The sequence below is a fragment of the Grampus griseus genome (assembly GCF_964374135.1).
Source record: "Grampus griseus genome assembly, chromosome: 1".
Classification (NCBI taxonomy): Eukaryota; Metazoa; Chordata; class Mammalia; order Artiodactyla; family Delphinidae; genus Grampus; species Grampus griseus.
The window spans coordinates 37,584,584-37,608,629 of NC_139017.1; the positions used below are offsets into that span (position 1 = coordinate 37,584,584).

The 24,046-nt window shown below is 35.9% G+C and overlaps 1 protein-coding gene across 1 annotated transcript in view; it reads left to right on the forward strand.

Moving 5' to 3' along the window:
• Window positions 1-24,046, forward strand: part of HMCN1 (hemicentin 1) — a gene marked incomplete at its 5' end in the record, with an annotated part of 521,222 nt that overhangs the window by 197,200 nt on the left and 299,976 nt on the right. Inside the window, 2 exons of the mRNA XM_082648266.1 lie at window positions 798-919; window positions 5,733-6,008. Of these exons, the coding sequence (XP_082504392.1) occupies window positions 798-919; window positions 5,733-6,008 (398 nt within the window). The remainder of the gene's footprint in view (window positions 1-797; window positions 920-5,732; window positions 6,009-24,046) is intronic.

Genomic DNA, 24,046 nt, shown 5'->3' on the forward strand with positions numbered 1-24,046 from the left:
CTAACTGGACACAGGCACAGGCTATAGTTCTCAACAGCAAAGTTACAGGCCTGTTCAAAAAAGAAAAAAAAGAAAGACATATGACTGTGAAAATGTGGGGAAAAAAAAGTGGTAAAATGATCATTAGTTTGAATTAAATGAGTTTTGAGTGAAGATTAAAGATGTCTCCCTGATATTTTCTCAGTAAAAAAAGTCCCACTCTTCTATCCTCTGCCTCTTTAAAGTTTTTCTCACATTTGGAAGTCAATTCTTTTGTTAGAGCCTACGAAGATCAATAGAAAACAAAACAAAACAAAACTTACTGTCTTTATGTTTTTTGCTCAGAGTACAAAGCTTAACTTTCTAATTAAAATACAAAAGGTGTATAATTTTTAAGCTGTGAAGAACTCTGCATAATTTTATCAATAAAATTATGATAATTATGATAATAAAAGAACTCTGTATAATTTTAAGCTAAAATAACTTTTTTTAAGCTGTTTTTTTGTTGTTTTGTTTTGTTTTTGTGGTACGCAGGCCTCTCACCGCTGTGGCCTCTCCCGCTGCGGAGCACAGGCTCCAGACGCGCAGGCCCAGCGGCCAATGGCTCACGGGCCCAGCCGCTCCGCGGCATGTGGGATCTTCCCGGACCGGGGCACAAACCCGCGTCCCCTGCATCGGCAGGCGGACTCCCAACCACTGCGCCACCAGGGAAGCCCTAAGCTGTTCTTTTGAATGCATAAAACAAATAGTGGAATCACTGTTTTCAATTTGGTCTTGTTTTTGTAGTAACTAAACATGCTTCTATTTTCTTACCCCAGAGAATCGGCCAGTGTGACCTGGGATATTGAACAGGTCACTTTGTCTGATGAAGGCTCCTATGAGTGTATTGCCGTCAACAGTGCAGGGACTGGACGGGCAGAGACGTTCTTTGACGTGTCAGGTAATTATCCCTAATTGCTTTGCAGTTGCCTAAGTATTAATGTAGCTATGGAAATGGGATGTTTGTTAATCCAGGCTTCACTGCATGTTAACTGTGTGACCTGCCTTGGGCCAGTTACTTAAGAACTCAGTGCCTTGGATCCCCTAACTATAAAATGATGACAATAAGAGTAACAGTCTCTATCTCATGGAGAAACTGAGGATTAAATGAGACAGTGTATGTCAGGCACTTAGAAGAGAGTCTGGCACATAGAAACACCTAATAGACATTAGCTGTTTTTATTATTGTTGTTGTTATTATCATTATTATTATTATGGGGACTCAATAAATATTTTTTGATCTCCATATAGTATTTTCCATTGAAAAAATAAAATATCAGAAAAGGGAGAGATCCATTCTGATTATAGCAACGTTCAACTTTCCCTTTCCCTCTCCCATATTTATAATGAGCAGAGTGCTTTTGTGAATGGATTCTGACATCTAAGTTGAAGACAATAAGGAAAGTATCACATTCAAAAAACATAGGACCTCAGTGGCTACAATATTGGTATTAAGAAGGGCAGAAGTCATGCTAATTAAGTTACATTTAAATAGTGTGTTTCCTATGAATAAATGGGCAAGGCTCAGATTACTTTACAAGGTAGAATATATTTTAGTGAAAAAAATTCATTTTTTCCTCTAATCTCCCAGATTAGAAACCCAAAAGACTACCATTATCAATTAGAAACCAAACAGACTACCATATATTATCATTGATCAGGACTTAAGCCACTTACTCAGCATATATCTAGAATTTATTGGAAACTTTGTTTTGACTCAGTTATTTTCTACCTGCCTCCTAGCCTAGGGTTGCTGTGTGTTTAATAGTAAGCCTGTTCTGACTTAAATGTGCCTGTTGAGTTTATAACAATGTCTGAATTGTCAATTTAGTATTGATGTGCATTTTCTTTGGAAAATTTAAGACAAAAGTAGCCTTATAACTGTAGGGCTGTTTAGAAGCCTAGGATTTATGTTTGTTATCATTAAGTCCAAGCTGAACTTTAAAACAGAGGCGTGCAAGCCTGTTCTTCTTGCAGTAGATTATTCATTTTCTCTTATTCTTAGAAAAATAAAGTTCGTCTTCTGAAACAATTTAGCAAGTTGACATGCATCATAAACTATTCATTTTTTTCATCTCCAGTAATTATGAAAAACATTGGAATCGTTGTCAACATTCCTCAGCTTCTGGGGAAACTAACACTTGAGCACTTGAGGGTTTTTTCCCCAGCAGTATTAATTAAGGGAAAGACAATAGGGAAAGAGGTTTGAGTGAGTTGATTCAGACATCTTGCATAAATAACTGGAAAGTACCAGAAAGAACTCCTGAACTGACTGCCAAGAATTTGGCCCTGTGGTATCAGTAACTGCCAAATATACACTCTACATGTGCCCTTCTAGTATTAATCTGTGCCAGCCGAGCCATGGTATTGCTAGGAAGTTTTACTATACCAAAGCCACTTTTCAGGAATTGTGTCCCACTGGTTAATTATGAAAGAAGGGCAGAAGCGTGGATTGTATGACAATGACTGTAACAGCAGAAGTAGCAAGCAAGTGCCCCTTTGGACTTGAAAGCGTGGACATTTCTTTCTGGGCTAACTTTTGTTTAATCTTCCAGCCTCAAACCTCCACCCAGGTCCTGGCTCAGCCACCCTACTGTCACTACTAACCAGCACACCAGAATCAGATTTGAATTCACAGGATAATTAGATCTCATACTTTGGACAGGAGTGTTGGGAAAGCACGGCATGATGGAATGGTGATGTTTTTGTATCACTGTGGGTGAACATTTATAAAGTCAAATAGCACCCAAGAACTGTTTCAAGAAAAGTTAAAGTTCTAGCAATATGTTACTTCATTTTTTTTTCAGCATTTCCTTCTAGACAACATTTTTAAGGATTTTTGGTTCATTGGAGATATTGGTTATTGATATATCGGTTTTAAATGCAAAATGGGTGTAAAAAGAATTATACCTCTTTATTGCATATAAACATATAGGAAACAATGAACAGAACTGCAGAAGCAGGAAAAAATTCTTTACAAATGATATTTTGTACTTTACTTTATATTAATTTTCTCTACTGAATTTATTTTTTTAGCATAATGTCCCCCACCTGCAATGCACACATACATACAATACCAACATTTTGGCTTTAAGTAAAATTGAAAAGAGAAAACTTGTCAAGGGCATGTCAGTGACAGGCAATCTTAAATTTTAATTTCAGGATATTCTTTTAGAACAGGGTAAGACTTGGAAATAATATTATACCACCTCATCATTTTATAGCTAAAGAAACTGAAGCCCAGAGCAGGCAGGTGCCCCATTTCTGATCAGATGGATAGGTAGTGAGAAGTAGATTCTTAGCCTCCTGACTCTCAGTCCAGTGATCGTTACCTAATGTCACAAGGCCTATGCTTATCATTCTTTCTCAGTTTTGAGGTTTCATCTCTGGTCCCCTAATCCTAGCCTCAGCCATTCTTTCACTTAAGAATGACTGCCCCTCATCCTCCCGGGACCAGGCTGTTTCCGGTAATTTGTTATCTTGGCCTCTTTTGCAAACTGCTGTAATTCTCCATCGTCTCCTCCATCACCACCAAATTTATTGATGTATGCATAAATATTTCAGTGCATATACTATTATCTGTAGATATTTATGCAGTGATGGTATTGTATGTCATATTTAAAATCTCCTCTCCTCCTGGATATTAGCAGAAAGTTGGCATTTTACGTATTTGAATTTATATTTGAAGAGGAAATAGACTCTGAGGCAGATTTTGCACGCAAGAGGGTTATTGCTGAGTTTCCTAGGAAAGAACACCTGTAAGGGAGTGGAAGAAGTTAAACTGTGATATAATCACAACAGGGGCCTCAGCTGATCCTACAGGGAATTCTGGAGCTGGGGTGACCCTGAATTGAGGCAAGAGAGCTGCATCTTTTTCTTTCATTAAGTGGTCCCTGGAAGTGGGCTGCACTGGAAAGGGGGTCTAACCCGAGCATGTTAGCTCCCTTGGCCATGAGCTCAGTAGCCCAAAAGCAGAGCAGCTAGGGAAATGAGTGCCTAGGTCCTTGAGAAGGATCTAGGTGTGCACCCAGCCTTCCCTGTATGCCCATAATATGGGATTTTACATTTTCTAAAATTCCCTAGTCTAGTTGAAGAAGTTTGTTTAAAAAGAACAAAAAAAGAAACCCACACAAAATGTTTTGTGGTCTTCAAAAAGATTTTGATACAGTGTCAACACGTGTTCACAAATACTCGCCTCCGGGTCTTTGATGGTCCATACCATCTTGTACGTTAGCATCACAGAGCCTTAGTGCTAGAAGGGGTCTTTCAGATTACCTAATTTAATCATCTCATTTTTCAAATAGGGAAACAAACATTGTGAATAAATTGGCTTATCTAAGGTCATACAGCTAATTAGGGATAAAGCTAGGCAGCCTATGTTTGCCAGACTCAGCAAATAAAAACATAAGATGCCCAGTTAAATGTGTCTCTAATATTTCATGAGTCATACTTATACTAAAATGTTATTTGATATTTATCTAAATTCAAATTTAGCAAACCATCCTGTATTTTATCTGTCAAGCCTAACCAGACTTCCGTCAGACCTTCCTAACTTTCTCCTGTACTCTTTCCAATTGATTCATTAGCTATTTTCATAAGAGATTTTAAAAACATAGCAGAATTGTAAAAATTAAGGATTTTAAAAATGATTTAGAATAACATATACTCCTCTAAAAATGTTTGGAAAACAAAGATAAATATAAAGGAAAATATGAAAAATATACACACTTCTCTCTCTCAGAGATGACCACTATGGTTTTGGCGTATTACTTCTAGGTTTTATTATAGGCTTATGTTATTCATCTGCACGTATATATAGTTTTGAATAAAGAAGTATGAAGTTGGATCTTGAATATCTGATACTCTTTCACATTTAAACTGAAACAGACACATGGGTTTCCAGCTAGTTTTTATTGCTATATTATTGCTCAATAATGGCTTGCTGTGGCAGGTTATTTTAAAGCATTTGGGCAGAGTGAGCTTTACAGGGGCATTTGGATTTACAGTATTCTCAAACCTAACTAGAGCAATATGTGATTTTCTCTAGAAATGTAGTTAAATATTTAATTAGTAAGTGCCTTTTGACCACATCTGAAATGCGCGTGCATTACTCAATGCCTTTTGTGTACATGGTCCTATGTGTATAATTTTTTTTAAAGTCTGTGCCTTACTGTTAACTTGCCTTTCTTAAATCAAACATTCCTCATCTTCACTGGGAGAAATTCATCTTACTCTAATGTACTGTGTCTTAATGAGTTTATAATCCCCTTAAAGCTGATACCATTGTATCTTTTCCATATCTACCATACTTCATGCGCTATTTTCTTTAAAACACTAAGTAAATGGTTTTAAATTTTAAAAATCCATAAATGCTACTTTCTTCACAATTCAAATCAAAATTTGACTCATTCTGCAATCCTGAATCAGTCTAGTCATATCATTTTGCCATGCCTCTTTGTTCCTCGTATCTATAATTTACAGATTTGGACTTCAGTGTACTTTGGTATGTAAACATGCACTCCTACTGAAAGCATTTTTCAACTAGATGATAATTTTCTTGGGATGACAGACATACGTATTAATGAATACGTTCCGTTGTACTGCATCTTTCCTACTAGATATTCAACACATGCTCATTAAATTTTTAAACCACCTCTATGAGTGAGCAAAATGACTTCTGGGTCTTTCAATTTGGATCTTTTCATTTCACACAGAGCCCCCGCCAGTCATCCAAGTGCCTAATAATGTTACAGTCGCTCCTGGAGAAAGAACACTTTTGACCTGTCTTGTCATCAGTGCGGTGGATTACAATCTAACCTGGCGGAGGAATGACAGAGATGTCAGGCTGGCAGATCCAGCAGGAATGAGGATCTTGGCCAACCTTTCCCTGGAGCTGAGGAGTGTGAAATTCAGCGATGCCGGAGAATATCACTGTGTGGTTTCCAGTGAAGGAGGATTATCGGCTGCATCGGTTTTCCTCACAGTGCAAGGTACTGTGTGCTTATGGTAACTTCTGAATTGTGGCGTCTTTCTGTCTTCCTTCTTTGATCTCTATTCCCTTGTCTGTCTGAGGGTATCTACGCAAACAGTTACAGTTTTGAAAGATAGAATGCTTGTGGACCTTGAGGGTCTGAAGCTGACTAAACTGGAAACTAAAACATCACTAACAAATAGGTGACTTTAAAACAAACACAGCTAATCCTAGTAGTTGAAGACCTTTATTTTAAGCAAATAGAAATAGAAATTGTCTCTGGATGATTTAATGGTTTTAAATTCTCTCATTTATCCTGTGAACTTTAAAAAAAAACTAATTGTTAATAATTGATAAAAAACTTTTTTTCCCAATGTGAGTGCATTATTTGCATATTTAATTTGCTTTTATGGTTTAATTCAGTTTTAAGATGTTTCTCATCTAGGTGAAATTTTATTGAAACTAGCAGAGCTGTTTTTACCTTATTTATGTTAGACACACACACACACACACACACACACACACACGCACACACGCACACACGCACACACGGTACTTACTGAAGGTAAGCTAATGGTAAGCCAAACTTGAATTGTCTATATAGACTAAATGATAGTTTCAGATAGCTGAAAACAAGTGCATTAACAATGTGGTCTACTTGCTACCATCAAATGAAGATCAGAAACTATTCCTAAGTATCTCTTTCAGTAGAATCATAATTGGCTTCTGAATGTCTCTAGAGTCTTAATGTAATGAGCAACTTACTCTTGGCAGTTTTACACAGTTTAGCTGGAAGATTCGGTTGCTGCCTTAGCAGAATATTTCATTTCAAATCCTTGATGTGGGAGACTGATTGCTTTGGAATCGGGTCTGGCTCCTTGGTTGTGCTACTCGCAACAACTTTATAACATGCCTCAAGTAACACTGTCAGATGGTTTTTTAACATGGTGATCTAAGAGAGTGACCACTGAGTTTTGGAGGCTAGCTCTTGGAATGTTATTAATGGCAAAAAAGTGAAACTGCCATGAGACTTAATAAAATGGTTGACATCTGATTCTGGTTTTCTCGCTGGTAGTTGAGATATATTCTGCAATCCGACTGTATGGCTGTGTGTCTTTTGTTAGTTGATCTGCTGAAACCTCTGGGGGAACATTACTTTTGTAAATGATTCATGCATTTCTACGTGGTAAACTACCTACATCATTTGAGTCAATACAAGTAGTAACTTGAGTTACTAGAGTTTTGGAAGTATTTTTACCAAACTGATTGTTTCAGATAGGATAAATGCTCATGGATTTCTGAAATGTGACCTTGGTTCTTTCCCTGGAGTCCCTTAGAATGGGATTGTAAAATAAAATCAGAGCCTTCCTTGTTTCCCCAGATTAACTTTTAATCCTTTAGTATTGTTTAGTCAATTTGAGTAGTGATTCTCAGACTTTCATGAATAAAGAATTATCCAAGGAACTTTTGAAAAAGCAGAAATTCTAACCCCACACCCAGAGATTCTGATTTCACAGGCCTGGTATAGGGCCTGGGGATCTGCATTTATAACAGACCTCTCAGGTGGTTTCAGGGACAACATTTTCCAAAACAGCATTTGAATCTATTCCAAAGTATGAATCCTATGATGTAGAAATGCATACTTTTAAAGGAAACCCTAAACTCTCTTCTTTCTGGTAAAATAGACTCATTATTATCTAATGATTTAAGTTCTGAGGTAAGATGTTACATAATGTACAAAATGCAAATACAAAAAACACATGTCATTACATGATTACTGGCTAGCCTGTATAATCTCTAGTGGTGTAAATCTGTTTAGAGGCATTATTTTATGGCCTGTCTAGTTGGTCTTGAGTTTGAGGGAACAATTTTGATGAAAAATTTGTTTTAAAAATCTAACAAAAATATGTTCTAGAATTGATGGCACTGTTTAATAAAAAATAAGAGATTCTAGTTAACTGTAGCCATCTGATTATCTTATGGTTATACATTATTTAAAAGCAGTGGATATTTGATGAAATAAACTGCTGTACCTAGGATTATAATTCCTGCGAATATGTTTGCTAACTATTGACATTGAATCATAAATTGTATATGAATTTCATTTTTATGCAGTTAAATGTTTTAAAAAATAAAAAATAGTTCAAGAAATCTTAAAAGAGACAATAGTTACTTGGATTGAATATGCACTTTAAGAATATTTTTCTTGCTTACAGGGGAATCAGTAGCTTAATTTATAACCTCATTTATGTTATTCTGCCTCCACAGATCTGTTTGGAAACCGTTTCTATCTGGAATACTTCTTTAAAAAAAATTATTTTATTTATTTATTTTTGGCCGCATTGGGGCTTCGTTGCTGTACGCGGGCTTTCTCTAGTTGCAGCGAGCGGGGGCTACTTGTTGTTGCAGTACACGGGCTTCTCCCTGCGGTGGCTTCTCTTGTTGTGGAGCATGGGCTCTAGGCGCGAGGGCTTCAGTAGCTGTGGCACACAGGCTCAGTAGTTGTGGCTCACAGGCTTTAGAGTGCAGGCTCAGTAGTCCTGGCACGTGGGCTTAGTTGTTCCGGGGCATGTGGGATCTTCCCAGACCAGGGCTCGAATCCGTGTCCCCTGCATTGGCAGGCAGATTCTTGACCACTGTGCCACCAGGGAAGTCCTGGAATACTTTTAAAAGTTAAGCATCCAGATTTTACAAATTTTGGTAGTAGTTAGCAAGGATTTTCTGGTTAAAAATAGTATGTCTAGCTACTGCAACCTCTTCTCAATAACAGTAGAATATCTGTAAAGATCTCAAAAAGACAAAACTGAACAATACTAAAAACCAGTTGCAATATACAGTGGCAAAAATTTGGGGATGAATTTTATAGGTTATTTATAAAGATTCTTATTTGTATAAATAAGTATATAGTCTTCACTTATATTTTAAGTTCAATGGAATGAAAATTTCAATCAGTGGTCCATCTTTTCTTATGTTCACATGAAAGCAGGGAGGATGTATCTCTGTTCCTTCATTTCATAGTTTGCTTCAGAAAGAAAATGTTACTCTTTAGGGAGCCAGCATGCTATCTCCTTAAACCTATCAATAGCTATAACCATCTAGTTAGGAAAACAGTAGGACAAGAAGTGGACAGGTAACCTGGCACCATGTAAAAAATTGGAACCTGAGATATGTTTCTCACCAAGTGAAAATATTTGGAAGCAAGAGAAACATTGATGGGTATGTCAGAAGGGATTTTAGAGACAAATGGTAGCAGAGGGGAGCATCCCATCTCAGCCAGAAGGGCATCTTGGGTGAGAATCAGGTAAGGAGCTATGCACATCAGATTCTTAGCCACAGAGCTGCAAAGAGGGTTCAACTAGAACAGAAGTAGATAGAGAATGAAGTTAGGTCCATTCAAACACTTTGTTGACTGACACTGAGTCTGGGGAGATGCCACATCATTTGAGGATTAATAAACAGAAGACTGTCAAAACAGATGCTGCAGAACAGGAAAAAATAAAGCATAGGACCTAAGAAAAAAATACTGGGGAATAAAACAAGGCGGGGAAAGACTTAGAAGAAATTGATGCTTTGAAAGTAGTAGTTTATTCTAAAGACTGGAAAAAAAAATGTTTAGTGTCACCAGTCTTTCAGAAAGACCTATTCTCCTTTAAGTGGGAGTATATATTTATAAAGGAAGAACTGGCTAAGATGAAAGGACAATAGCAAGTGCAATGGAAGAATTAAAAAGGGATTTGATGTTAAAAATGCAATATTATAATTCAGTCTGAATCAGAAATACTGAAGAACAGAATTTGTACTACATATAATAAAATCAGGGATGTGCTGCATAAACTTGAGAAGTTCTTTCAGAATATTGAGGCAAAGGACTAAGACTCGAATAATATGATTTTTTAAGTGGAAATAAAAACAAAGAATGGAACTGTAAGGTTTATAGGTATATAACATATATAGGTACACAGCAAAGACAACTGAAACTAAAGAAATAGTCAAAGATATAACTGAAGAAAAATGCACTAGGGAGGAAAAAAAAATTGTCTTGAGTGAGCAAATCAAGCAAGGTCAGTGAAGGGAAACTTGATCTAGACACATCCTGGCTGAAATTTCAAATTACTGTTATGAGGGGCAAAACTCCACAGTATACAGACTAAACCAATACATTGTAAACAGAGTGATAAAATCAGACTGGTGTCAAACTTCTCAGATATGCTCAAGCCTGGAAAGTAATTAAAGTGGATATCTGTCATATTTTGGCTCTTAGGGTCTAAACATGTTCTGTAATTTGAAGAGGAATTATTTACTATCTTGGAAAACAAACTTAACAGCTACCGGCGGGAAGGGGGGGCGATAAATTGGGAGATTGGGTTTGACATATACACACTACTAAATATAAAATAGGTAACTAATAAAGACCTACTGTACAGCACAGGGAACTCTACTCAATACTCTGTAATGACCTATATGGGAAAAGAATCTAAAGAAGAGTGGCTATATGTATCTGTGTAACTGATTCACTTCGCTGTACAGCAGAAAGTAACACAACATTGTAAATCAACTATACTTCAATAAAAAAAAAAAAAAGAAGGTGGAAAGCATATGAGATCAGATAATTACCTTTCCCTAAACCCTTGCAGGTCACATTACCTAGAGTCAGCCACTCAGATGTTCCTGTGGGATTTTAGTTCTTACTAAGACCATGGACATTTAAAAGACTTCAATTTTGGCAGCATCATGGAATTTTGAGTCCAGCAGCAGCAGAAGCAAATGTCCCAGTGGCCTTTTTCCATCACTCTAATTTCCCTCAGTGACTAATAGGCTCATTATCAATTTATCAGAAGAGCCTTGAAAAGAAATGCTGATTGCAGAAACTGTGGTTGTTCAGTCAGTCTCACTAATGAGCATGGGAGAATGTGAATGGGTTGATACGCTTATTTCATTATGAGAATTCCTTACTGTGGAGATCAAGGTATAACTAGACACAGGAAACTTTTCAGAAAACTCTGCTTACCTCAAGCAGGGTTTACCACAAGACTCAGAAGTACAGCTATGCAAACAAAATAACAATCAAATAAAAACCACACACAGTTCTGCTAGGAGGAAAAAAAAACTAGATTGATATATACAAAAATGTGATTGTTGGTGGCAATGGACCTATAAGTGACTTTTTACTTATGCTTTTCTGTACTTGAAAAAAGTATTCAATAGAAATGAATTATCTTAAACCTTTGTGTAAATAAGACTTTAAAAGTTTTAAAAATGCTGACATTAATTTTATTGGGGAGATCAAATTATGTGTGGGTATATGTTTTCTTTCTTTGCTAAATATTCTATAAATTTGCTTTATCGCTTTTATATTTAAAATAATTAAGATATAATTAAAGTAAATAGGAGATAATTAAAAATAAGGAATAATTAAGAAAAATTAAGAAATAATGCCTCTCAAAAAGTGTCAAGTGAGAAATTTTGACACTACAAAAAATCATATTTGAAAGCTTAAAGGTCTGGAATTTTATAGGATTATATCACAGAGTAATCTGTTTTGAATCATTTCTGAGTGAGGTAAGAGAAAAAGGAGAAATGCAGAATATTAATTGATAATTACATTAGATTTTCTTATAGCTAATAGTCCAGTAAGAGAATCATGAAAATCCCCTTAACTTTCCCCTTTGCAAGATTTTCACAGGAATAAATTTTGACTTATAGAAGTCTGTATCTATGTTTGAATAATAAAAATTGAATTTAATTAGCTCATCTATTTTCCTAGACATTTTAATACATTGAAGTCTTGGTATTTAAGCTTTTTATTTTTGGAGGTTGACCTGAGACATGTATATGTCTGTTTCAGATACTAGTGCCATCTTTGTGGATTTCATTTAGATGAGATGAAATCGTATACTTAAAACTCCTAAATTGTTACTTGTTGTCAAAAGTTAATTTTATTCACTACTTTGGTTCTTTGCTGTCTCAGTGTGAATCAGCACAAATGAATAAGATGCTCTGTTAAAATACTGGGTTTTGTTGTCTGTGGAATCCTAGGGATCTAATAAGGAGTGAGTTGGAGGCTTTTAGATTTGAAGGAAAATATTCTAGTGAAATTTTACATCAAGTATATCCTGCAGTGATATCCACGAAATGTGTAGTTTTCCTACAGATATGTTTGCTTTCCTACTTCTTTCCAGGCTGACTGTAAACTTTATGAAGAGAAAAGTTTAATATTCACTTACTTTATATGACGAACGTACTCTGCTGACTCCATGGTTAGGGGCAAGCTTCTGTTATAATACGATTCAATTCCATGCAGTAAAATGTATAAATAAATATTATGCATTTCATTCTTTTGTCTTTCGTGCAAGGCATCTATGTGGTATATAGATCTTAGACCACTTTATTTGTAGATAGAAAGAATCATATTTCTCTAAAGCTTGGAAGACAGAAACATTATTAAAATGTCTTTAAATAGAAGTTATAAGGAAGGGTAAAGAATTAGAGTTATTTACATTGTAAAAAGAAAAAAAGGGGATGAGATGGCCTAATAAATACTTCAAGTATATGAGAAATTGTTATAAAGAAGCTTTACACCAAGGACATTTAATTTCCAGCAAAAATGGACCATTAGAAAATGTGTATTAAGCCAAGCCTGATGGATTTAAGTGAGCTAGAAAGATGTCCAGATGTTGGAGAGGTTAAATGATGGACTGTGATAACTTTCACAGTTCAGGGACTGCTGGGAAGAGATAGAACAGACGAGGAATCAGCAAGCACTTCAATCCACTGAGTTATCCAAATGAAGCACTTCAATCCACCAAGTTATCCAAATCCAAATGAAGCACTTCAATCCACTGTTATCCATTTGAAAACTTTTGAGAATTCGTGACATACATTATGCCATCTAACCCTCACAAATTGTGTGTATTTGTATCTGCGGGGTTAGTGGCTTGCCCTAGGTTACAAAGCCAGCAAGTGGCAAAGCCCAGATCTGAACTAGGTCTTTCCATCATTCTCAACAGTGTACAGAAATGCCTACACATGCTATTAACAGGTCTAAGGTACAGGTGGGTAGAAGAAAGTATAAAAAGAGAAAATAAATAAAGGGTCCTTGAGCTTCCCCGGTGGCGCAGTGGTTGAGAGTCCGCCTGCTGATGCAGGGGACACGGATTCGTGCCCCGGTCCGGGAGGATCCCACATGCCGCGGAGCGGCTGGGCCCGTGAGCCATGGCCGCTGAGCCTGCGCGTCCGTAGCCTGTGCTCCGCAACGGGAGAGGCCACAACAGTGAGAGGCCCGCGTACCGCAAAAAAAATAAATAGATAAAAAAAATAAAGGGTCCTTGAGTATGAATAGGAAAGTGAGAGTACTGAAATAAATTTTTTTTTAAATAGAAAAGGTACAAAGTGTCTGCAAGTTCCTGGCACATGGGTAAAGAATAGCTGGAAATCTAAATCTAAATAAATAAATAAAAAGTTTGGTGAATCCTTTGACCTAAGTTCTGATAGAGCAGCTGGTAAGGAACAGCCTAGAGGAAAGAGAGAACTGGGAATATGCACACAGATACCATGTAAGATGACTAGACTAAGCTACATTAGGGCAGGACCCAGTTTTCTTCAGTTTGGGGTCTTTAGTGCCTGACATAATATCTAGCACTTAGTTTTGTGTGCGTGAATGTCTGTGGGAAGACTGAATGAAAAGCAGAGTGCTTAGCTAGGCAAAGGAACTATTGCCAAGTCTGAAAAATCCTGTGTCAGAACATGTAGTAAAAATTGACTTGATTCAGATTCCCTTGAAATGTTAATTAATGTTTCTTTGAGTTAACTGTTTTATAAATTAATGACGCAGCTAAAAAGCAAATTCTGTTTCTGAAGATTAGATATTTGTAATACAGGAAAAACGTAATGGCTTACTATTTTTATACATGAGGAAGGAGCTTTGATATTTGACTATTATGAATAAAAATTGAATTAGAGCTAATATCCAAAATAGGAGTACTTATGGCTGCATCTGCAGAAGGGTAGGATATGTGAGGAACATTTGATTATTGAGACTGCAAAGCTGATAGATAGGTGTTACGTTGATGAGATCTTCATTGATGCTATTTCCCACAGCACTATCTAAATCATACTATGTCAGGTATATATTTTTTCCATAATAATGAAACCAATCCTGAAATGTATGAAGTGCGTTGACTTAAAACACATTTTTACAAAAGGTCAGAGGTGGTATCTTGTTTGTCCATTTGTTTATACATTTATTCGTTCACTCATGTATTCACCAAAAATTTAAATGTCAGACATTCTGCTCCTTGCTGAGGATATAAATGAGAAGAAAACAGCATCCTTCCCCTCAGTAAGTCCATAGTAAAAAAAAAAAGGACATAAGTAAATTTAAAAAATAAATAACTATTACCCAGTGGGATAGGAACTTAACCAAGGTACTATAGGAGCCTTGAATACTGTCTCAGTAATGAGTGGAGGTTGAGAAGGGCTTCACACAGGAGATGGTGTCTGAGGTATCCACTGGAATATGAGTCAGCATTTGCCAGATAGAAGTCAGGAAAGTCCTTCTAGATGGAGAACCCTACACGTGCAAAGCCATGGAAAAATGAGGGCACAGAAATGTGAGCTTGCCAGAGTAGAGGGTCTGACTGAGTTGGGAGCTTTGTCCTCACGAAGGTGTGGTTTTCTTTTTCCTGTGCTGTCTTCAGTAATCTTTTCAAAATATACATAGAAGGATCATATAGGTTTGTGGTTTTGTGATGTTGGTTCAGCAAAAGACAAGGTAATTGGGGAAAAAAAGGTGTTTGTAGTGACGCTCCATGGAGTTTAGGCTGGATAAAGAAAGAAGAGAGGGTTAAAGGCATGGTCTGATGGATTGGAATAAAAAAGAAGGTTCAAAGGAGTTGAGGCCATGATGAACTTGGAGAAGGGAAGTATGGGAGTCAGGAAGTGACAGCTGGAAGGATGGGAGGTTGTGACTCAAACTGGACTCTCAAGACTAAATATTCTTCCAATCCCATTGTGGGTTGCTTCCCTGATAAGATAACTAAGGTAGCAGGTGAATTTGTCTAGCAAGATAAATTAATTACCAGATTTAAAAATCTTTCCTTCAAGAAGTACTAGTTAGATCCAGTTTCATATACTTTTGATTCTATGCCTGTTGCATGATAATTTGTAAAAATAATTCCTGTTTTCTAAAATGTGCGGCCACATTTTAAAAAATATTTATTGTTTTTTTCAGAGCAGTTTTAGATTCACAGCAAAATTAAAACAAAGGTACAGAGATTTCCCATATGCCCCCTGCCCCAACACATGCATAATCTCTCCCATTATCAACATCTCCCACCAGAGTGGTACATTTGTTACAAGTGATGAACCTGCATTGACACATCATAATCACCCAAAGTCCATAGTTTACATTAGAATTCATTTTTGGTGTTGTACATTCTATGGGTTTGGACAAATGTATAATAACATGTATCATAGTAACCATACAGAGTATTTTCACTGCCTTAAAAATCCTCTCTTCTCTGCCTGTTCATCTGTTTTTCCCACCTTCCCAACCGCTGGAACCCTCTTATCTTAGTACTATCTCCATAGTTTTGCCTTTCCCAAAATGTCATATCCTTGGAATCATTCAATAACTAGCCATTTCAGATTGGCTCCTTTCACTAAAATTCCTCCATGTCTTTTCATGGCTTGATAGCTCATTTCTTTTTAGCACTGAATAATATTCTGTTGTCTGAATGAACATAATCAGCTTTTTATAGTCAAAAGATATTCTTGCTATAATTGATTCTGAATCAGGAGATGCAAGTAGATATATGTAAAGCTTTAATAGTATCCTGCTAATATGCCAAGAAGTAATAATGGTAATTTGATACTTTCTCCAAGTCAAATGAGAATGTTAAGTCTAAGCTATGGCCTTCCTCTTTAGTTTGGAAATTCTCTGATTTTGGAAAATTGTTATAAAGAGGACCCACTAAAAAAAGGCAATGTAATAGGCAATGTTAGTCATCATTTACCTGAAGATTTTCTTTTTAAAAAACTTTTATTGGAGTTACTTGATTTACAAGATTTTCTAAGTAAGAAAAAACTAAACTTTAAAAATTCTTTCCTCTGATCAACCATATTTATTGTCTTAATCTGTTTTAGCTAATCATCCAAAGAAGCTCCTGAATTCATGACTTCTTGTTGTTAAGGAAAGAAAGCATATAGCATTAAATAGAAAAAATGTTAATGTGTAAATAATTTTACATTAGGAATTACTTAAAATGGGTATAAAGGCAGCAAACATTTGATACATTTACATATTCTTATATCTTATATTGGAAAAATAAAAGTAAATTTTGAAGAAAAGAAATCTTGATGCATATTTGCCATTAAGATTTTGTCATTAAAATAGAATGTAGCCTAAATTTATCGTTGTTTGTCTCTGAAATTATTGCCTTTCTCTTATTAACTGAATTTCATAACCACACTGGAATTTGGGTGTGGAATTTTTTTGCAAATCTAGCAGGTAACTGTCAATATTTAGTCTTTGCCTGTGTGTTCTATTGCCACTGTACCCACTTACTGGTAAGTCAAAGAATTAGCGACCTTCTCTCTTGCTCTCTAGTCCAGCACTGTCCAGTAAAACTTTATATAATGATGGAAATGTTGTGTATCTGTGCTGTCCCACATAACAGCTACTAGCTGTGTGTGTCAACTTAGCACTTGAAATATGGCTAATGCACCTAAGGAGCTTGTTTTGAGATTTGACTTATTTTTGGAAATTTTAAATTTGAATTTAAATAGGCATGTAGCTAGTGGAGACAGCTCCAGTTTTTCTGGAGAAGAAAGAAAGGCAGAAAAAGCAAGAACCGAAGTCTTAGGAAACTTATTTCTACTGCCCTGTAGACTAACCATTATCGTAATTCATTTGAATTATTGCCATTCAGGAATAATTCTACCGTTTTGGGAAAGTTGTAGCCAGGTCTTCATATTTTCATTGATGAGATTTCATTTGGAAATGTTGCATTTGATTCCATATCTTTGGAATTTCAGTGGCCCTTGCCTCTTTCCCAGGCCATTGATACCTGTTTTCATTGGTTTTGATCATTTGGCTGATTGGTTAGTTTTAAGTTTTCCTCCTTTGCTGTTTGGAAAGACTCCCTGGCCACTTATGCAAACTGTCTAGTAGTCCTGGAAAAACTTAAAAATATTAAAATATATTCCATTGCCATTTCTTTTTTTTTAACATCTTTATTACAGTATAACTGCTTTAAAATGGTGTGTTAGTGTCTGCTTTATAACAAAGTGAATCAGTTATACATATACATATGTTCCCATATCTCTTCCCTCTTGTGTCTCCCTCCCTCCCACCCTCCCTATCCCACCCCTCCAGGCGGTCACAAAGCACCGAGCTGATCTCCCTGTGCTATGCGGCTGCTTCCCACTAGCTATCTACCTTACGTTTGGTAGTGTATATATGTCCATGCCTCTCTCTCGCTTTGTCACACCTTACTCTTCTCCCTCCCCATATCCTCAAGTCCATTCTCTAGTAGATCTAGTAGGACACAGCCTTTATTCCTGTCTTACCCCTAGGTTCTTCATGACAGTTTTTTTTTTTTCCCTTAAATTCCATATATATGTGTTAGCATACGGTATTTGTCTCTTTCTTTCTGACTTACTTCACTCTGTATGACAGATTCTAGGTCTATCCACCTCATTACAAATAGGTCAATTTCGTTTCATTTTATGGCTGAGTAATATTCCATTGTATATATGTGCCACATCTTCTTTATCCATTCAACCGATGATGGACACTTAGGTTGTTTCCATCTCCTGGCTATTGTAAATAGAGCTGCAATGAATATTTTGGTACATGACTCTTTTTGAATTATGGTTTTCTCAGGGTATATGCCCAGTAGTGGGATTGCTGTGTCATATGGTAGTTTTATTTGTAGATTCTTAAGGAACCTCCATACTGTTCTCCGTAGTGGCTGTACCAATTCACATTCCCACCAGCAGTGCAAGAGGGTTCCCTTTTCTCCACACCCTGTCCAGCATTTATTGTTTCTAGATTTTTTGATGATGGCCATTCTGACTGGTGTGAGATGATATCTCATTGTAGTTTTGATTTGCATTTCTCTAATGATTAGTGATGTTGAGCATTCTTTCATGTGTTTGTTGGCATTTCTACTGATTGAAGATTCAGGAAAAATTACGTGAGCAAGCACATCTATCCATTGTAAATCACTCTTAGTGAAATTTTGTTACTCTCATTATGCAAGCTTCACACTTAAAAGTTAGTTACCTTCAGAACTAGCTAGAGTTACCTTCCTAATCAGAAACTGAAGTAATGCATTTTACAACAATGCCAATTCGTTTTAAATAAGCTTATTGAGGTAAATCAGTAGGTACATATCTGTTAAAACAGGACACAGCAACTACTAATTACAATTCTCAGCAGGCTCAGTAATAGTCATTATGTAACCTTTTGAAGTTAGCTTTTTCTATAGTAAATACAGATATTTAGAAGGGTCAGAGATTCTGTAAAATACATTTTCAGGCTGTAGGATTCAATGGAACCTAGGTTCAGTAATTAAATACTAATTACTTTCCAATTTCTCATGTAGCATGGCTTGATGTTAGACCATGCAACATTTTAAGGGAATATATTATCCGCAATGAAAAATATTTTGGGGAACAGTTGTAAAACAGTTCTAGTATGTTTTCAGAAATATAAGTCAATTAGGTGGTTGGGCTGAAAGTAGGTTTAAACAGTCTCCAAAATGAGGATCGTTACTTAGCTTTTATGGAAAGAACTCAAGTAAGAAAGGGAACTTAATACTAAAAACTAGTTAATGGAGTATCTTTCTTCTCATCAGAGTCTTAATTCCTCATGACATAAAGTTTATCATTAGGAACATTTAGAAGCCTGGGAATCTTATATCACAGAGATCTATTGATAGCCTTGAAATACTTTTTGTCCAGAATGTAATTTAATGCCTATTTAAACAACAGCAATTGATAATCAGTTGTTCCACTAGGTTCCTTTTGGGCACAAATCCTTTTGGAGTTGGGAAATAAAAGGTTCTAAAACTTTGTAACCCTATTTCTTTTGAACACAAAAAGGTTTTGAGATAAAAATCCTTTCATGGTTGATTCTGTTAATCTAATTTGCTTTTTGGGGTAACAGAAGCTCTAGACCAGGAAGTAGGGTACTTGAGATCTGTTTTCAGGAATCATTGCCTTATTTCTCTCTCTCTCTTTCTCTCTATCTCTCTGTTCTTTACCCCAGGCCACACAAACACAGTGCATCAGTTTTCAAAATTGAATTTCCCACATCCTTTTTATTTATGGACACATATATGGGACACATTTTCTATGTGACACTGATGCTGGAATCAGCGGATGATTGGCTATGCTAATAGGGATCAGAGTGAATGATCTAATGGGAAATTTAGAGTTCAAATGGAATTATCCCAGTTGTAATGATATTTTTCCGCTGAGGCGCCTCTCACTTTCCCTATGCATGGGTTAGTTCACTTCTTCACTGCCTCTCACATCACTCCCTTTCTTGTTATCTCCATTGGCACCACCCTCCTCCCCCTCCTGATTCACATGCCTAAACTAAATCCATAAAAATCCTCTTTTTAGGGGCTTCCTGTCTTCTGATTTTGTTGCCCCACTCTACTCCGTAGTACCATCAGGTGAAATTTCCCTAAATATCGCTTTGTATCCATCTAGTCAAACCCTTTTTGTGGTTTCCTAATTACCCCAGAATAAAATTTACACCCCTCAGTCCTCCACGAGCTGACCCTTTCATAATACTTTCAACATTTTATCTTCACCCTTTATCCACATAAAACCATGTATGGATAAGCAAAAAGGAATAAAAATGTTTCCTTTCAATACATGAAAACTGTTTACCTTAAAATAATTAGATATTCATATATTTATCCATCATTCATGTTTCCTTAATATGGATAACTGAATACTTGAACTTGCTGTTAAGGCTTCACTTCTAATTATTGATTAAAAGTAGAGAAACTGGTAGGTAATTCTTTTGTATAAATAAATATTAATAATATTAATAAAATATTACTGATGCTCCATTTTATATGTCAGAGTAGTATCAGGTAAATAATTTTTGGTGTCATATATGAGGTTTGAATTTTCTTTGTATTAAATTTCTCAAAAAGATGGATAGGTACTACACTTATCCTGTCTTCTGTCTCCAGAATTGAGTTTTTGATGGCCACTGAATGTTTTCTGTCAAGCTCCATATGTTCATTGTACCTTCAGTGAATTTCTGTTTCCTAGTGCTTCAACTCTAGCCCCTGCCCTGTTATCTTCCGTCCCTCCATAATTTACCCCAACTCCACTTCTCATACTTGAGTCACAGGGGCGTTCTGACTGCCTCCAAACTACTTCATTCTCATTCTAGTTCTGTGACTTAGCTCATAGAGTTGTTTGACTTTAATGTCCCCTACCTATATCCTCCTTATAATGCTAAGCCCCTCTCATAAAACACCGCCTTTCTGAAAATTGTTGGCTGCTTTTTTCTGGTATCCTGTAGAACTTTTATTTAATTTTTTACCACACAAGTCTGCACTTAGTCATGATCAATTTCATATGTCTAGTTGTTTTTCCCCAATCATATTACACGCACTGTGTGATACTTATTGCCCTTTTTTTTAACAAAAATCATAATGCCTTGCACAGAGAGAAAAACACAATTGTACCCAATGGATGTGTGCTCCTTAATTGCTGAATGGACCTCAAAGTAACAATAGCAGACTATAAGGAAAACTGGGGTCACCAACCTTATCTTTCATGTTTCCATGTTAACTTCAGTGGCTTATTTGAATCACATCAACAATTTTAGATTTCATTATATAAGTACTTTATTTTCCTGTTATAGCACAGGACAGCATATGACTGCTTACATTTATAACCATATTTTACAACAAAATCTGATAATTACCTGGTGAAAATATTTATACAGATATTATTTTTGAAGTAGTGTTTAAACTAGTTCACCCTAATTTAAGAATTCTGTCAGGTGACTTTTGCAAAACTTTGTGAAATCGGCCAGAACAGTTTATCACTTTTAAGGTGGCACAGTGGCCGCTAAATTTCCAAATGCTTGTATTGGTCAGGCTTAGGAATAAAAATCAGAATAAGTGTAGTGGTATTTATGTATATGATGTGACCTTAAACTTCTGTTTAAAACAGACTATCTTCTGTTGATTCCATTGACTGCTCCTTTATGAGGATGATTTTTGAAGCTGAAGATGAACACAGGTGTCCTGGTTAAATTTGAGTGTATTCAGTGTAGAGCTGACATTTCTTCCATAATCACATGCTGCCACATGGAACGCAAAGGGCCAGACAAAGGCTCCTTTCCTCCTTCTATGTCTGTATGAACATGAGAAGTATTAATTTGTCTTCTGTGGTGTCAGGAAAGGGTAGATGTCTGTCACTAATTAGTCTAGGTCACTAGAGAGAATTTAGCAACAAAAAAGGAAATAGTTTTCAAACTGATTGATGAAGTAAGTCCCTAATGACCAGAATTACTTCACTAAGAATGAAATTGATATTATCATAACCATATGTTCATTACATCATCATAACTCTTTTAACATGTGCCAGGTGACATAGGTATTGGTGAGTTTTTTTTCCATCAGTAAAACTAAATTTATCTATTTTTATTGAAATTTCTTATACATTTTGAGTGTCTAGAAACATCTCAAATTTCAGAAGAATAGAATAATATGTAATAAGTATTATTTATTACTAGGATGTGTAACCTAAATACTGTACGCAAGTGTGAGAATTGTGATCAAGTTTCATGTGTAAATGTCTAGATAATACATTTGTACACATATATTGTAAATACTGTATACTTACTTTATCATTCTTTGTCATACTTTACCATATAATGGAATATAATAGCAAAAATTACATAGTGCCTACTATGTGTCAGGAATTTTTTAAGTGTTTTATGTATTAGTTTAGCTAATCCACAATGACCCTATGAGTTAGATACCATTATTATTATTTTTTTACACAAAGGTAAAAACACTCATCTTGATTTTTTTTTGAATTTTATTTTATTTTTTTTTATACAGCAGGTTCTTAATAGTTATCTATTTTATACATATTAGTGTATAGATACCATTATTATCTCCATTGAAGTATAAACCAGATACCATGGATTATTTAACCATTTTGAGCCTTAGTTTTTGTATCTGTAAAATGGCAGTAATATTTCATAGAGTTATTGAGAAAAATAAGTGATGGGTCTAGAGTTAGATTCTTGGCACATAGATACTCATTAACTTCTGCCCACCTTTCTATTTCAATGAACTGACTACTAGAAAGAGATTTAGTTCCTAATTGTACATAATATGTCTTTGTATACAATATTCTGTGAGATCTTTGAGGTCATAAAGTGTCAGAAATACAGTAGGTACTCAATGAATGTTTGTTTTGTGAAAGAATGAAAGCCCAAAGAAGTTTGCCCAAGTACTGTAAATATACCAGTGTTGAAAAATATTTTAAATTATTGCTTAAGTAATTCAAATCATTACCATTGTCTGATTAATTTGTTGATGGGAATTAAATCACCTTGAAGAAAAAGGCCTTAGGTCTTGTCTTTGAGAGTTTCCTACCAGAGGCATAGCAGCAACAAATCAGACCCAATTGACCTGACTAACAGGAAATATGCGTCTTGCGTATGAAGGTGATGTTGGAGATTTTCAAGTTAGGTGAGTTTTTTTTTTTTTTAACATCTTTATTGGAGTATAATTGCTTTACAATGGTGTGTTAGTTTCTGCTTTATAACAAAGTGAATCAGCTATACATATACATATGTTCCCATATCTCTTCCCTCGTGCGTCTCCCTCCCTCCCACCCTCCCTATCCCACCCCTCTAGGTGGTCACAAACCACCAAGCTGATCTCCTTGTGCTATGTGGCTGCTTCCCACTAGCTATCTATTTTACATTTGGTAGTGTATATATGTCCATGCCACTCTCTCACTTTGTCACAGCTTACCCTTCCCCCTCCCCGTATCCTCAAGTCCATTCTCTAGTAGGTCTGTGTCTTTATTCCTGTCTTACCCCTAGGTTCTTCATGACCTTTTTTTTTTTCTCTTAGATTCCATATATATGTGTTAGCATATGGTATTTATTTTTCTGTTTCTGACTCACTTCACTCTGTATGACAGACTCTAGGTCCATCCATCTCACGACAAATAACTCAATTTCATTTCTTTTTATGGCTGAGTAATATTCCATTGTATATATGTGCCACATCTTCTTTATCCGTTCATCTGTTGATGGACACTTAGGTTGCTTCCATCTCCTGGCTATTGTAAATAGAGCTGCAGTGAACATATTGGTACATGACTCTTTTTGAATTCTGGTTTTCTCAGGGTATATGCCCAGTAGTGGGATTGCTGGGTTGCATGGTAGTTCTATTTGTAGTTTTTTAAAGAACCTCCATACTGTTCTCCATAGTGGCTGTATCAATTTACATTCCCACCAACAGTGCAAGAGTGTTCCCTTTTCTCCACACCCTCTCCAGCATTTATTGTTTCTAAATTTTTTGATGATGGCCATTCTGACAGGTGTGAGATGATATCTCATTGTAGTTTTGATTTGCATTTCTCTTTTATCTTCCTTGGTCTTTGTAGTCAGAGCAATGGCTGTTTTCATGCTCTCTTATAATGCATTTTGCAACCTTAGCATTAATGCTATGTAAAGACACCTAAGTCTTAAAGTAGTATTTTTTATTCTTAGTATCCTAATTTATGTTTAACATTTTAAAATCATTGGTGATGAATTATAAAAACTCACATATTTTTCTTTCATTATGGTTCAAATATAAAGAATGAATTAATGCCTTAATACCTAATAGAGTGCCATGTTCCCATTGCTTTGGCTAATGAACAGCAAGTTGTTATTTATGATGGTGGTGCAGATGGTCAGTGTTGGTGATGATAATGGTGATGATTGTGATGCTGAAATGAGACTGAAAACCAACTGAGAATGGATTACTTCTCCTTAAAGCCTAA